This window comes from Pongo pygmaeus, chromosome 3, assembly GCF_028885625.2.
Source record: "Pongo pygmaeus isolate AG05252 chromosome 3, NHGRI_mPonPyg2-v2.0_pri, whole genome shotgun sequence".
NCBI classification, from domain to species: Eukaryota; Metazoa; Chordata; class Mammalia; order Primates; family Hominidae; genus Pongo; species Pongo pygmaeus.
In genome coordinates, this window is record NC_072376.2 from 94,956,580 (window position 1) to 94,973,226 (window position 16,647).

The 16,647-nt window shown below is 40.2% G+C and overlaps 1 protein-coding gene across 2 annotated transcripts in view; it reads right to left on the reverse strand.

Moving 5' to 3' along the window:
- The window catches only part of SCD5 (stearoyl-CoA desaturase 5), a 169,523-nt gene that overhangs the window by 19,463 nt on the left and 133,413 nt on the right, over positions 1 to 16,647 (reverse strand). Inside the window, exon 4 of one of the 2 annotated variants that reach the window (XM_054485934.2) lies at positions 10,943 to 12,153. The exons of the other annotated variant lie outside the window; for it this stretch is intronic. Coding sequence (XP_054341909.1) covers positions 11,952 to 12,153 — 202 coding nt within the window. The 3' untranslated portion in view covers positions 10,943 to 11,951. Of the gene's footprint in view, positions 1 to 10,942; positions 12,154 to 16,647 lie in introns of those variants that run through there. 2 annotated transcript variants of the gene reach the window in all.

A 16,647-nucleotide genomic window follows, 5' to 3' on the forward strand; every position in this document is an offset into this window, starting at 1 on the left:
TCCATGCAATAATGTATATCATTCTGGTATATAGTGTCTAATAATGGTTCTCTTTGTTTATTTACAGGTCCTTGGCTTATTCCAGTTAAATGAAATTACTAGATAGCTGAGTAGTGGGACACTACTACATTTAGTTTTCACTCTACTATGTGTATTTGAACTTAATGACATTGTTAAACTGTTTGTGATTTACTTAAGATTCTCCAGCATAAATAGGGTGAGAGGGGTGTGTGTGTGTGTGTGTGTGTGTGTGTGTGTGTATGTGTGTGATTCTTCACCTTAGGGGCAGTTCATTAAAACATGAAGTACTGTAATAAAAAAAATCCATATTTCAGGTATGCTTAGTGAGCACCTGATGAGCTAATCAGTTCACATACCAGAGGTCTGTTACAAGGCTTCAACTATTTTTATCTCTAATCACCCCTAAATAATTTGTAATTAGAATAAGGGAAATGAATTTTCACTGGTAAAATAAAGGTGTTCAAAATATTTGGATTGGCTAAAAATACTGTATGGGTACCTCCCAGCAGCAAACATTTTTCAGAGGGGCATTACCTAGGGCCTTGCTCCATCCTGTGCCCCACCACTGACAGGATTCTGTAGCTGGATTCTGAATAGAAGGTGAGCTGTGTGTGCCCTTAGGAGACTACCATTATCATGTCTTCCCTGCAAGGGGCTGTCAGGGCGTCCAAAGGGCAGAGGTAGGTCTTCATCAAGTCTCAGACTGCTACTTGTGGTAGAATTTGGTCTGACAACATGGGATTCTGGTGTAGGCAAGACCCATGCCTTCCTCCTCTCACACTGGAGTTGGCCAAGGTTATTGACAGCAGACATGGCCAAATGGGTCTCCTGTTGAAACATCCACATCTTTGTAGGTAGTTCTCTCCCTGTATCTTTGAGGGTCACCGGGCCTTTGAAGGCAGCATGAATACTGGAGATTACTGTTCGTCTGGCATGATCGTGCGTGAATGGGTAGTGTGCTCACAGAGCTTCCCTGCCTCATCCCGGGAGACAGAACTCCAGGCTGGTGAAACACACTTTGAGGGTATGAAACTCCACAAGTGGTGATGTCCATGTGCTGCTTCCTTCAGCATCATGCACACTTCATCCCTGCTAAAGCTGTAGGCCTCAGCTGTAGGTTGTCTAGTGCTCTCTATAGATAGTAGACATACTCCTTAGTCCTCAATTATTTTTTTACAGGAGTGGGAGGTGTTGTTATGTAGTTCATCAGGCTCAGTAAATAGAAAGATGAATAGGACATAGTCCTCATGAAGCTTATAGTCTAATGAGAGAGATCTATGAGCAGATTATTTTAATATAAAATGATAAGCATAACGGTGAGTTATGCCCATGATATCATAGACCTGCTAAGGAGGGCACTTCATTCACCCCAGGAAAATGGATCCAAAGCTCTTTGGTCTCAGGACCCTTTTACATTAAAAAAAATATTATTGAGGCCATAGACAGTGGCTCATGCCTGTAATCCCAGCATTTTGGGAGGCCAAGGCCGGTGGATTACCTGAGCCCAGGAGTTCAAGACCAGCTTGGGCAACATGGCAAAACCACGTCTCTACAAAAAATACAAAAATTAGCCAGGCATTGTGGTACACACCTGTGGTCCCAGCTATTCTGGAGGCTGAGATAGGAGATCACCTGAGCCTGGGGAGGTTGAGGCTACAGTGAGCTGTGAGTGTGCCACTGCACCCCAACCTGGGTGACAGAGTGAGAACTTGTTTCAAAAAAAAAAATTATTGAGAATGCCAAAGACCTTTTGTTCATGGGGGTTAGAGCTATTGCTATTTACTGTATGGGAAATTAAAACTGGGAAATGTTTTATTAATTGATTAAATATCAAATGTTAATATATGTTAATTATATAAAATTATATATAAGATTACATATAAAATATATGCATATTTGTTAATATAAAATTAATATTAAATATATCAATTCATTAAAATAATGAACCTATTACGTGGTAAATAAATTACATATTTTTAGGAAAAATAACTATTTTTCAATGCAACAAAATATTTAGTGTGAAGAATGACACTGTGTGGTATCTTTGCAGATCTTCTGGATGTCTGGCTTTATGAAAGGCAGCTGGATTCACCTATCTGCTGCTGCAGGCAGTCTGTTGCAATATGTTGTTTTGGTTGAAGTCTATGAAGAAAGTCTGTCTCACACAGATGTGTAGTTGGACAAGAGAACCTTACAGACCCTCTGAAAGGGTCTTGGGGACCCACTGACCAACAGTCCAAAGACTCTTGAGAACTACTGACCTTAGCTTCTTAGAGGTGAGTTTTGAAGAATGAATAAGAGTTGGCTAGGTATAAAAAAGAAAGAAATAATGGCATCCACAGCAACCTGGATGGAATTGGAGACTATTACTCTAAGTGAAGTAACCCAGGAATGGAAAAACAAACATCGTATGTTCTCACTCATATGTGGATGCTAAGCTATGAGGACACAAAGGCATAAGAGTGATACACTGGACTTTGGGGACTTGGGGGAAAGGGTGGGGGGTGGTGAGGGATAAAAGATTACGCATTAAGTACAGCGTACACTGCTTGGGCGATGGGTGCACCAAAATCTCAGAAATCACCACTAAAGAACGTATTCATGTCACCAAACACCACCTGTTCCCCAAAAACCGATTGAAATAAAAAATTTAAAAATTGGCCAGGTGTGGTGGCTCACGCCTGTAATCCCAGCACTTTGGGAGGCTGAGGCGGGCAGAACACCTGAGGTCAGGAGTTTGAGACCAGCCTGGCCAACATGGTGAAACCCCGTCTCTACAAAAAATACAAAATTAGCCAGGCGTGGTGGCACAAGCCTGTAGCCCTAGCCACTTGGGAGGCGGAGGCAGGAGAATCGCTTGAACCCAGGAGGCGGAGGTTGCAGTGAGCTGAGATTGTGATATTGCACTTCAGCCTGGGTGACAAGAGCGAAAACAAAACAAAAGATAATTAAAATGTAAGAAAAAATTGGCTAGGTGAAAAACATAATAAGAACATTCTAAGTCAGTGCTTCTCAAAACCATTACTGTGCATTTCAATCACCTGGGGTCTGGAGTAGGGCATGAGATCCTGCCTTTCTAACAAGCTCCCGGGTAACATTGATGCTGCTGGTCCTGGAACTACACTTTGAGGAGTGAGGATCTAAGCCAAAGAAACATGAGCAAAAGCACAGTGTCACGAAATAGCCTGAAGTGTAAGGGGAATGGCATTAGTAGGAAGTGAGGTACAAAACAGAAGTACCAAGAGATAGGGTAACCGTGGCCATGGCATTGAAATAACAGTTGCAATTTTTCCCAAGAGGAAGTTGTTAAAAGGTTTTATGCAGGAGACAGCTCTGACTCATAATTGAGCAAGTACAGTTTTTTATTCTGAATAACTCAGAAATGAAGTAAAATATAAAACATACCAGCAAAGTAAGCAGGCAATAGGGTGAAGTGGAGGAAGAAGAAAGACATTATTCCCTATAAATACTGTGACAGTGTAATTCAGTAGAAAGAGCATGCACTTTGGACCAAGACAGAGTTGGGTTCAGATTCCAATTCCACCATTTGCAAAATATTACTAAGTCAACTTCTCAGAGCCTCAGATTCTACCACACATAGAGATAAGGAAGAGGAATTTCATATGCACATAAAAGTGTCTGGTGCACAGTAGGTCCTCGATACACTAAAATCAACATGATAAAGAATGTTATAGAAATTGTAAAAAATAACAACTAGAAGCTGTTACTATTATTCTAAGACTAGATGTAGACTTATACTGGGCTTATTAGAATTTTAAATTTTCAAGAGTAAAAAGATTCTGAAAGAGTACCTGAGGGGGATCACTTCAAAGTAAATGTTTTGCCTATGTATATGCAAGGCGTTAGATGCTGGTGACAATTAGAAGAGAAAGACTTCAGTCGGGTGTGGTGGCTCACACCTGTAGTCCCGACACTTTGGGTGGCTGAGGTGGGCAGATCCCTTGAGCTCAGGAGTTCAAGACCAGCCTGGGCACATGGCAAAACCCTGTCTCTACTAAAAATACAAAAATCAGCTGGGTGTGGTGGTACGCGCCTGTAGTCCTGGCTACTTGGGGGGACTGAGACAGGAGGATCGCTTGAGCCTGGGAGGTGGAGGCTCCAGTGAGCCCTGTTCATGCCACTGCACTCCAGCCTCGGCAACAAAGTGAAACCCTGTTTCAAAAAAAAAAGAGAAAAACCTCAGACCCCTCAAGTTAATCATCCCTTCTTCTAATACAACTTGTACCCAAACTTTCAATATGAAGTTTGAATGGTTTAAATCTTGGTCTCCCACACCCTCTTCTCTTTTCCTGGTAGTTGGTGCAGTTAATAAACAGCAAAGGCACAAAGGGCACAAAGAAAAAGAAATGTATTATCATATTAAATAGAGCTACCACAGTTGTAGAATCTCTCCCTGCCCGAGCTCCCACATTAGAAGGTGTTTCCTAATCTCTATTCCTCTTTTTCTCTGGAAACACTTGACCTTCAGGATCCAGAAATCCCCTCACTACCACCTGGGATTCTAAGACTCTTAACATCACATTTTCCCCCTAAAATGTTGGTTATTACAGTCACATATGAAATGTAGCTCTCTCAGTCCTTTATAGCAAATACTGGCCCTCTGATTGTAAAAGAAAGTTTTCATTATCACAAAAATCCATGTTCTTAGTGGGGCAGAACTAGTTGGGCAGAATTTGAAAGTCGACGATAGATAGAGAGAGAGAGAGAGAGATAGATAGATATAGATAGATAGATAGAAAGGCTTTCAAATTATGCCCAACTAAGAACCATATATGTATATAGTTTCTCCAAATCTCTTGATAGTTAGGACATCTGAGTAATTGTTTTTCTCTTCTTTAAAATGGAAGACTGATAAGAGTAGGTTTATAAAAGAAAGTCAAATGGCAGAAGAGTCCGCACACTTCAGTTGAGTCAATGAGTTTTTTTTTTTTTTTTATCAAAGGGAGTCCTGCTCTGTCACCCAGGCTAGAGGGCAATGGCACAATCTGGGCTCACCGCAGCTTCTGTCTCTCAGGTTCAAGCAATTCTCCTGCCTCAGCCTCCCAAGTAGCTGGGATTACAGGTGCCTGCCACCACCCTGGCTAATTATTGTATTTTTTGTAGAGACAGGGTTTCACCATGTTGGTCAGGCTAGTCTTGAACTCCTGACCTCAGGTGATCCACCCACCTCGGCCTCCCAAAGTGAACGAGCATGTTTTGGCAAATCACATTATCTCAGCACTAGAATCTTTTTGTCTGTGTGACAGATTTATTATTGTTTTATAGGAAAACACGCAGTGTGAAGAGAGGTAAGTGACTTGGACAGGGAGCCTGTCCAAAGCCAATTTCTGACAAGAATTTTCTTCAGTTGGTAGGTTGACAATGATTTCTTTGGTCTCTATTTCACTGGGAATTCATCCCTTTTACTCTTGTAATTTTCATATTTTAGACTAAGAATTTGACTCTTAGACTACCCTTTGCAGTTAGATATCTTTCCCCAGGAAGGGAGCTAGCCTATGTTTTACTTAAAAAAAAAAAAAAAAAAAAAAAAAAAAAAAAAAAATTGTTTTTGAAGCCGTGAAAGCATTTCTTTAAGAAAAGCAAAAAGGGGAGAATGTGAACTTCTAATTTCCAAGGTGGGATTACATCAAATATCTAGACATTGGCTCTCCATCAGGACCTCCTGCCTCTGGCCAGCATGCCCGTGGGCAACAACCTAGATAACGTCCTCTCCAGGTAGGTGGCTCCCAGTGGCACTCTGCAACTTGTCTGGTCAATGTGATACTTCCCACTGTTAGCCTAGGATACCTAGGAGGGAAGGTTGGATGTCTGGGCATCCACTCACAGTCCCTCTCACTGTCTGTGATAAAAATTCAGCCATTCCTGTTGATAATAATGACAAAAATTGTAGAATATCTAGAAATAAACCAAAAAGGAAACATGTAAGACCTACACATAGAGAATTTTTAACATTTACTGAGATATATAAAAGAAGTCTTAACTGAGAATAAACTCTGTTCCTGAAGAACGAGAGCCATCAGGAGAAGGCCCTCACCATGCCAGTCAGAAAGAACCATCACTTCATGTAGACGTCTTCAAGGACCTCATCTTATCATTCCCTCCGAAACTGTGAATCCCTTTTGGTTCTTAATATCCTCATCTACTACAGTGTCACTTTCATATACAAATTTGGGAGTCCCTGGCTATTTCGTAAGTGTGTGCCTTTTCTTCCCAATTAAATTACAAGATACATAAAGGCAAGGGCTCTCTTTTTTTCCCTTTGTATCTTCCATACCCCTCATTATAGAAATGCCTCTACTTATAAATTTTCCATTTAAGGAAGTTCACAGGTATGAACAAAGCCAGGTGGAAAAAGGCTTCAACCTTTCTACCCATCACCAGCAGATGGTATTAGTGGCCACAAGCAAGCATTTGGCCACACTTTGTCCATTGGTCAGGCGTGTGTTAGCTAGGTTTGTGCTAAAGTTCTGAGATATTTTATGAACAGCAGTAACATCATCAGTTACAAAAGTATAAAAGTAGTGAGTGTCTTTAAGATGCTGCTAAAAAGAGGCACATAATTAGGATGAAAACAAAAGCAAAAATAGTTTTTCAAACTGGAAGTCATGAGAGAATGCCAAGTGTTGCAGGGGGCTCATGGCACAGCAGGAAGAATTCTTAAGGCTAAGGAGTGAATAGTGATCAAAGAGGAAGGAACAGGGACTGGCGAAATGAAAAAGGAAACTTTTTGAGACTGGAGCTAAATGTTAGCAACAATTAACTTTCACATGTATTAACTAATTTAGTCACTCAATAATTTTGTAAGATAGATATCATCATTACTCTCTGGGCCTACATTTTGTTAATGCTAGTGAAGGCCAGGAGTTTATAAGGGAACTTAAGCCTAAGCACAGTGAAACAGCTGTTGCTGACATGTCTGCTGTAAGCCAAGGGTGGCTCCTTGAGTTCCAAGTTGCTGGGTTCAGAGACCACCCACATCAGCAGAACATCAGCTCGTCAGTGGGTGGCAAATGAAAACACTGTAGACATCAAAGGTCCACAATAGGGGAAAATGTTTAATAGAATGTAGGGAAGAGACAAGTACTCTTGGTTTTAAAGGTTTTGATAAGACTACTTATATATTTTATTATTATTATACTTTAAGTTCTGGGATACATTGCAGAATGTACAGATTTGTTACATAGGTATACACATGCTATGGTGGTTTGCTGCACCCATCAACCCATCACCTACATTAGGTATTTCTCCTAATGCTCTCCCTCCCTTAGCACCACCCACCCCAACCTCCTGACAGGCCAGCGTGTGTGATGTTTCCCTCCCTGTGTCCATGTGGTCTCATTGCTCAACTTCCACTTAAGAGGGAGAACATGCAGTGCTTGGTTTTCTGTTCCTGTGTTAGTTTGCTGAGAATGATGGTTTCCAGCTTCACCCATGTCCCTGCAAAGGATGTGAACTCATCCTTTTTTATGGCTGCATAGTATTCCATGGTGTATATGTGCCACATTTTCTTTATCCAGCCTATAAATGGGCATTTGGGTTGGTTCCAAGTCTTTGCTATTGTGAATAGTGCTGCAGTAAACACACATGTGCATGTGTCTTTATAGCAGAATGATTTATAATCCTTTGGGCATATACGCTGTAATGGGATTGCTGGGTCAAATGGTATTTCTGGTTCTAGATCCTTGAGGAATCACCACACTGTCTTCCACAATGGTTGAACTAATTTACACTCCCACCAACAGTGTAAAAGTGTCCCTATTTCTCCACACCCTCTCCATCATCTGTTGTTTCCTGACTTTTTAATGATCGCCATTGTAACTGGTGTGACATGGTATCTCATTGTGGTTTTTATTTGCATTTCTCTAATGACCAGTGATAATGAGCTTTTTTTTCATATGTTTGTTGGCCTCATAAATGTCTTCCTTTGAGAAATGTCTGTTCATATCCTTTGCCCACTTTTTGATAGGGTTTTTTTTTTCTTGTAAATTTGTTTAAGTTCTTTGTAGATTCTGGATATTAGCCCTTGGTCAGATGGATAGATTGCAAAAATTTTCTCCCATTCTGTAGGTTGCCTGTTCACTCTGATGACAGTTTCTTTTGCTGTGCAGAAGCTCTTTAGTTTAATTAGATCCCATTTGTCAATTTTAGCTTTCATTGCCATTGCTTCTGGTGTTTTAGTCATGAAGTCTTTGCTCATAGACTATGTCCTGAATGGTATTGCCTAGGTTTTCTTCTAGGGTTTTTATGGTTTTAGGTCTTACATTTAAGTTTTTAATCCAACTGGAGTTAAATTTTTGTACAAGGTGTAAGAAAGGGGTCCAGTTTCAGTTTTCTGCATTTGGTTAGCCAGTTTTTGGAACATCATTTATTAAACAGGGAATCCTTTCTTGATTGCTTGTTTGTGTCAGGTTTGTCAAAGATCAGATGGTTGTAGATGTGTGGCATTATTTCTGAGGCTTCTGTTCTGTTTCATTGGTCTGTATATCTGTTTTGGTACCAGTACCATGCTGTTTCAGTTACTGTAGCCTTGTAATATAGTTTGAAGTCAGGCAGCGTGATGCCTCCAGCTTTGTTCTTTTTGCTTAGGATTGTCTTGACTACACAGGCTCTTTTTTGGTTCCATATGAAATTTAAAGTAGTTTTTTCTAAGTCTGTGAAGAAAGTCAATGGTAGCTTGATGGGGATAGCACTGAATCTGTAAATTACTTTGGGCAGTATGGCCATTTTCACGATAATGCTTCTTTCTATGCATGAACATGGAATGTTTTTCCATTTGTTTGTGTCCTCTCTTATTTCCTTGAACAGTGGTTTGTAGTTCTCCTTGAAGAGGTCCTTCACATCCCTTGTGAGTTGTATTCCTAGGTATTTCATTCTCTTTGTAGCAACTGTGAATGGGAGTGCACTCATGATTTGGCTGTTTGTCTACTATTGGTGTACAGGAATACAATCAATTTTTGCACATTGATTTTGTATCCTGAAACATTGCTGAAGTTGCTTATCAGGTTAAGGAGATTTTGGGCTAAGATGATGGGGTTTTCTAAATATACAATCATGTCATCTGCAAACAGAGACAATTTGACTTCCTCTCTTCCTATTTGAATCCCCTTTATTTCTTTCTCTTGTCTGACTGCCCTGGCCAGAACTTCCAATACTACGTTGAATAGGAGTGGTGAGAGAGGGCATCCTTGTCTTGTGCTGGTTTCAAAGGGAATGCTTCCAGCTTTTGCCCATTCAGTATGATATTGGCTGTGGGTTTGTCATAAATAGCTGTTATTATTTTGAGATACATTCCATCAATACCTAGTTTATTGAGAGTTTTTAGCATGAAAGGGTGTTGAATTTTATTGAAGGCCTTTTCTGCATCTATTGAGATAATTACGTGGTTTTTGTCATTGGTTCTGTTTATGTGATGGATTACATTTATTGATATGCGTATATTGAACCAGCCTTGCATCCCAGGGATGAAGCTGACTAGATCGTGGATAAGCTTTTTTTTTTTTTTTTTTTTTAGATGGAGTCTTGCTGTGTCACCAGGCTGGAGTGCAGTGGTGCCATCTCAGCTCACTGCAACCTCTGCCTCCCGGGTTCAAGTGATTCCCCTGTCTCAGCCTCCTGAGTAGCTGGGACTACAGGTGTGTGCTACCACACCCGGCTTTTTTTTTTTTTTTTTTGGTATTTTAGTAGAGATGGGGTTTCACTATGTTGGCCAGGATGGTCTCGATCTCCTGATGTGCTGCTGGATTTGGTTTGCCAGTATTTTATTGAGGAATTTTGCATCAATGTTCATCAGGGATATTGGCCTGATATTTGCTTTTTTTGTTGTGTCTCTGCCAGGTTTTGGTATCAGGATGATGCTGGTCTCATCAAATGAGTTAGGGAGGAATCCCTCTTTTTCTATTGTTTGGAATAGTTTCAGAAGGAATGGTACCAGCTCCTCTTTGTACCTCTGATAGAATTCGGCTGTGAATCCCTCTGGTCCTGGGCTTTTTTTGGTTGGTAGGCTATTAATTACTGCCTCAATTTCAGAACTTGTTATTGGTCTATTCAGGGATTCGACTTCTTCCCGGTGTAGTCTTGGGAGAGTGTATGTGTTCAGGAATTTATCCATTTCTTCTAGATTTTCTAGTTTATTTGTGTAGAGGTGTTTATAGTATTCTCTGATGGTAGTTTGTATTTCTGTGGGATCAGTGGTGACATCCCCTTTATCATTTTTGATTGTGTCTATCTGATTCTTCTCCCTTTTCTTCTTTATTAGTCTGGCTAGCAGCTTATTTTGTTAATCTTTTCAAAAAAACAGCTTCTGGATTCATTGATTTTTTGAAGGGTTTTTTGTGTCTATTTCCTTCAGTTCTGCTCTGATCTTAGTTATTTCTTATCTTCTGCTAGCTTTTGAAGGTGTTTGCTCTTGCTTCTCTAGTTCTTTTAATTGTGATGTTAGGATGTCGATTTTAGATCTTTCCTGCTTTCTCCTGAGGGCATTTAGTGCTATAGATTTCCCTCTAAACACTGCTTTAGCTGTGTCCCAGGGCTTCTGGTACATTGTGTCTTTGTTCTCATTGGTTTCAAAGAACTTACTTATTTCTGCCTTAATTTCGTTATTTACCCAGTGGTCGTTCAGGAGCAGGTTGTTCAGTTTCCATGTGGTTGTGTGGTTTTGAGTGAGTTTCTTAATCCTGAGTTCTACTTTGATTGCACTGTGGTCTGAGAGACTGTTACGATTTCCATTCTTTTGCATTTGCTGAGGAGTGTTTTACTTCCAATTTTACGGTCAATTTTAGAATAAGTGCGATGTGGTGCTGAGAAGAATGTATATTCTGTTGATTTTCACACATAACAATATTCATCTTAAATGTAAATGGGCTAAATGCCCCAATTAAAAGACACAGACCGACAAATTAGATAGAGTCAAAACCCATCGGTGTGCTGTATTCAGGAGACCCACCTCACGTGCAAAGACACATACAGGCTCAAAATAAAGGGATGGAGGAATATTTATCAAGCAAATGGAAAGCAAAAACAAAAAAACAAACAAAAAAAAAGCAGGGGTTGCAATCTTAGTCTCTAATAAAACAGACTTTAAACCAACAAAGGTCAAAAAAGACAAAGAAGGGCATTATATAATGGTAATGGGATCAATGCAGCAAGAAGAGCTAACTATCCTAAATATGTATGCACCTAATACCGGAGCACCCAGATTCATAAAGCAAGTTCTTAGAGACCTACAAGGAGACTTAGACTCCCACATAATAATAGTGGGAGACTTTAATACCCCACTGTCAATATTAGACAGATCAACAAGACAGAAATTAACAAGGATATTCAGGACTTGAACTCAGCTCTGGACCAAGCTGACCTAACAGACATTTATGGAACTCTCCACCCAAAATCAACTGAATATACTTATGTTTGTATTTATAGAAATACATCTGGAAATGATAGCTTAAACTCCTCTTAATTACTTTTGACTTATAAAAATAATCAACACCTGTACAGCTTTTTAGAACCTGAAGTCTTTATAAATGGAATATCTCCTATAGAGTGCTGTATGTGTAGTTAATAACACAAATATTTATTGCACATCTCCTCCGTACTTTCACATATATTAACTAATGTATTCTCCCAATAATTTTGTAAGGTAGGTATCATCATTACCCTGCTCTAGATGTGGAAATAGAATCTCAGAGACAGAATGACAAAACTGAAATCTTTTTGATTTTAGGACCATATTTTACCTCCCCGTAGCTGCCTCCTTGTGTCAACTGATTGAATGAATAAATAACCTAATGTTAGCACAGACTGCAGCTCTGTCTATGCTTCACACTGTTAAAAAAGGTCTGGGTGTGGAGTCCCCGTCTGTTATTCTACATGTTATCACCAAGCCTCACTGTTGTATATCTCTCTTCTGACCTTCAGAATACCTCCAGGGACACAGAAAGGGCATGCAGCATCAAGCAGCACTTTTCGGAGTGGTTACAATGAGTATGTAACAAAGCTAAAATGTGTAATCCGGGAAGGGTGACTTTCAATATATGCCCTTGGTGCCATTCACGAAGCATCTCACATGCTGCCTCTTGATTGAGAGCTCTTCCTTGTCTCTGGATGTGCTGTGTACTGATAAAAAAAATAAAGAAAATGACTGAGAGTTCCACCCATGTTTGTTCAGCAAGGGTTTAATTTCTCTAGTGCTGCTGTAGAAATTGTGTCAATAACAAAACCTTGCATCTCTCAATCTAATCATCCCTTGACACATTCAATAGGATATAACATGGTGAGATGGGGACTGAGGAATTAGAGTAAATTAGATAAAAGGAAAAGCTCCTGGTAGCTCTGACATGACAGCCTGCACATGACTAATCTAAATATTCATTCTGGGTAATGGAACAGCTATCAACAAATTCATTACTTACAACAATATTTCCACTTCAACTGTCAACTGACAAGGGGTCTCCATAACACATTGCTGTCAGCAGTTTGCAGCAGTAAGAGAGAAAAGGTACTTACATTTCACAAATATGTATGAATCATGCTCTCAATTTTTAAAAGGGACTCAGCCTTATTTAATATTTTCAGAAAATTGCTGTCACAAGGACATCAACCTCACAAATCATCTTATGGAAAGAACAATTTGGACAGCAAAAATAATGGATGTGTTTCTAGTTAATCACTCCGTGTCTTGCCTTAAGTACATGCATTTATGCTTTCAGACGCCTCTTGTTTAAACAAATTTTTCTCCTATGCCACTCTCTTTCTAGCCCACCATTAACTAGATTCTTTAGAAAAAGTGTCTTTCAGGTTGTAAACCAGCACTAAGGTGACATTCATGAATTATGGAGTCCTATGTCCTAGCGCAGAGAGCTGAAGAGAGTAAACATGAGAAATACGCAACACACCCCATCTGTTAATTCACCTACCCAGACACCAGATTTTGTGACCATTCTACCTTCTTCTTCCACTGAGAGGTGGGAGGAGTCTGGACAGGGATGTGGGGACGTTTCCACTGTGTCAGATTTTTCTCTCCAACAAAAAAGGAGGGAAATGAAGAGACAGTGTCTTTGTCTTTGGCCATGGGTAGTGAACAGAACAGTGTATCTTATTTATTTATTTATTTATGAGACAGGGTCTCCCTGTGTCACTAACTCAGGCTGCAGTGCAGTGGCTCAATCACAGCTCACTGCAGCCTCAAACTCCTGCGCTGAAGCAATCCTCCTGCCTCAGCCTCCTAAGTAACTGGAACTATAAGCACATGCCATCGTGCTCAGCTAATTCGCTTATTTTTGGTAGAGACAGGATCTGTGTTGCCCAGGCTGGTCTCAGACTCCTGGCTTAAAGCAATTCTCTCACCTCAGCCTCCAAAAGTGCTGGGATTACAGGCATGAGCCACCACGCCCAGCTATCTGTTTTAAAAGGCAACGCTAAAATGGCCCAAAACATAAAATTGTATTCAAAGATTTTGAAATTCATATGAAAATAGGTATCAAAAGCCAAGAGTTTTACGTATTATTTGACTTGGCAATTCTGATTTTAGCTAAAGGAAAGTATCATAGCTGTGGTCAAAGATTTATATACCAAGTTGATCATCATACCATTATTATAATGGTTAAAAAAAAAAAAAAAAAGATGGGGCCAGGTATGGTGGCTCATGCCTGTAATCCCAGCACTTTGGGAGGCTGAGGTAGGTGGATCATCTGAGGTCAGAAGTTCGAGACCAGCCTGGCCAACATGGTGAAACCCTGTCTCTCCTAAAAATACAAAAATTAGCCAGGCATGGTGATGGGTGCCTATAATCTCAGCTACTTGGGAGGCTGAGGCAGGAGAATCTCTTGAACCTGGGAGGCGGAGATTGCAGTGAGCCGAGACCACGCCATTGCACTCCAGCCTGGGCAACAAGAGCAAAACTCCGTCTCAAAAAAAAAACCACACACATGCTAGAAATCCTTCAGTGTTCATCAAAAATAATTATGATACATTGTCACAATGAAATATTAAGCAACCATTAAATTAGAAAGATTTTACAGTATTCTGTTAGATGAAAAATGCAGACTATAAAATAGGATGCAGAGTTCTGTGTCTGCTTAGATGTAGAAAGTCACTAGGGAATATTGCTCTCACCTTGACAATGAGAAAAAGCTGACTAATACACACAACCATAACTTTTCTTTAACTCATCAAGAGTTAAGGTCACAAGGCAACTAATTAATCTGAATTCCAAAGAGTCATAAACCCATCCAAGGAGAGACAGTACACATGAATATGAATGGCTTCACTTTTGTCAAAGCAAGGAGAAAGAGATGGGTACCACACAAGTAGATAAGAAGTCAGCTAAAAATTTAACAAATTCTTGAAGGTCAATATGGGATAGCCTCAAGCCTCAGACACAAAGGAGTTTGTATTCACTCTCAAGCTTTTCTTTAGGGCCCCTCACTGGGTGCTCACAAGGAAGGTTGGGGACAGGGTAGAGTGGAGACCCAGGACCCCCTCTGCTACATAGACATGCAGGAGTTGATCAGCTGCTACTGGCAACAAGAACAAAGCCTTGCCTTCTTCCCCAGGGCCCTCTCTTACAAAGCAAAATCTTAATCCATTTATGCCTCAGGTTGCAATGTTTTGAATTTTTGCAATCAGATTTTGGCGATGACCTTGAGCAGTAGGATATAAATAAGTCCCACATGCTTAGCGTTCCAATAATGGAACACTAGGCATAAATGTGTTTAAGCTGCTGGAGGAATACAGAACACCTTCTGGCCCCTAGGACTGGGCAAAACTCTATTGCTCTGGGAGAGCAACTGAAGCAAAACTGTTTGTCTCTGGGGGAGGTGTTAGGAAACCCTCACCCCCAGACATAGGCAAAGAAACATTGCTGCTGAGGGAGAGACAGAAGCAAAAATCTTCTGCCCCCTAGAGGAGGAGCAGGAAACCTGCTTGTGCACAGGATCTTGCACTGCTCAAAAGCAGAGGTCAGCTACTGCAGGAATGCTAAGAAACCCTTGAGGTTCAGATACAGGAGCCTTGCCTAAGACTGATACTGGACCAGGACAATGAAGAAACCCTCTACTCTTACAAAGAGCCATGCACAGAGACACAAACAATAGAAGTCCACCCTTTGTGTAGGAGCAAGAGCATAGGGAAAGATCTACTTTGTGACACAGGTGTGCAGGGACAGCTAAAAGCTGAGGGTACAGAATGAATACTTAGAAAACTCCTCTGGCACATCAGGCTCTAAGCACATAGTAAGGGCAGCCATCCAGTGAAGCCTGCGGTGCACTAAGGATAATAATAGCAACAGTAAAATCTAAACTCAGCTCAACTTCTGATTAATTGACCCAACCCCAACCTCTTCCAACCACACATACTGAAGTTCTGAAAGAAAAAGAGATGTGCCCATTCTCAAGCATAAATAATATTTACCTTGGTCTTTCTGTTCTTACAGAAATAATGTTCAGCATTCAATTAAAATTGAGTCACACAAAAGTGCAAGGAGGGGGGAAACAAAAATCATTGTCAAGAGATAAAGTAATTAATAGAACCATTCTCAGAAATGGCCTGGATATTACAACTATCAGGTAGGGACTTTAAAGTAACTACAATGAACATGTTAAAGGGATCTATGGAAAAGGTGAACATGCATGAACAGATGGGAGATTTTATCAATGTCTACTGCAAATCTGGTAAATAAAAACAAAATCAGAAATGAAGAGTGCCTTTGATGGGTTCATTGGCAGTCTAGACATAGCTGAGGAAAGAATTAGTAAACTTGAAGATATGCCAATAGAAATTATCCAAGCCAAAACATAAAGATAAAAAGGAGTGAAGCACATCCAATATCTGTGGGACAACATAAAATGCTTTAAAATAAAATGTAATTAGAGTCCCAGAAGAAGCTAGGCATTGTGGCTCATGCCTATAATCTCAGCACTTTGGGAGGCCAAGGCAGGAGGATCACTTGAGGCCAGGAGTTCAAGGCCAGCTTGGGAAACACAGCAAGACCCCATCTCTGTCTCGTGCTCTCTCTCTTGCTCTCTCTCTCTCTCTCTCTCTCTCTCTCTCTCTATATATATATATATATACACACATAAATACACACACACACACACACACACACACACACACACACACACATATATATTTTTTTAAAATTAACCAGGCATGGTGGTGTGTGCCTGTAGTCCAACTCAGGAGGCTGAGGCAGGAGGATCATTTGAGCCAGGAGTTTGAGGCTACAGTAAACAGCTATGATCATGTCACTGCACTGAAGCCTGAGTGATAAGACCCTGTCTCAAAAAAAAAAAAAAAAAAAAGAGAAACAGGTTAAAAAAAATTAAAGATAATGGCTAAGAATTTTCCAAAATTAATGAAAGACAACAAGTTGTAGATCTAAGAAGCCCAGAGTCCCAAGAATACCTCTCCCCTTAAAAAAAAATGAATCTAGATACATCACAATCAAACTGCTGAAAACTGAAGAGAAAGAAAATATATTGAAGTCAGTGAGAAAAAAGGAAACATTACATGCAGAGGGATAATACAAATCACACAATGATACAAATCAAAAACTATGTAAGGCATAAGACAAAGTACTGACATCTTTAAAATACCAAGAGAAAAAACCTG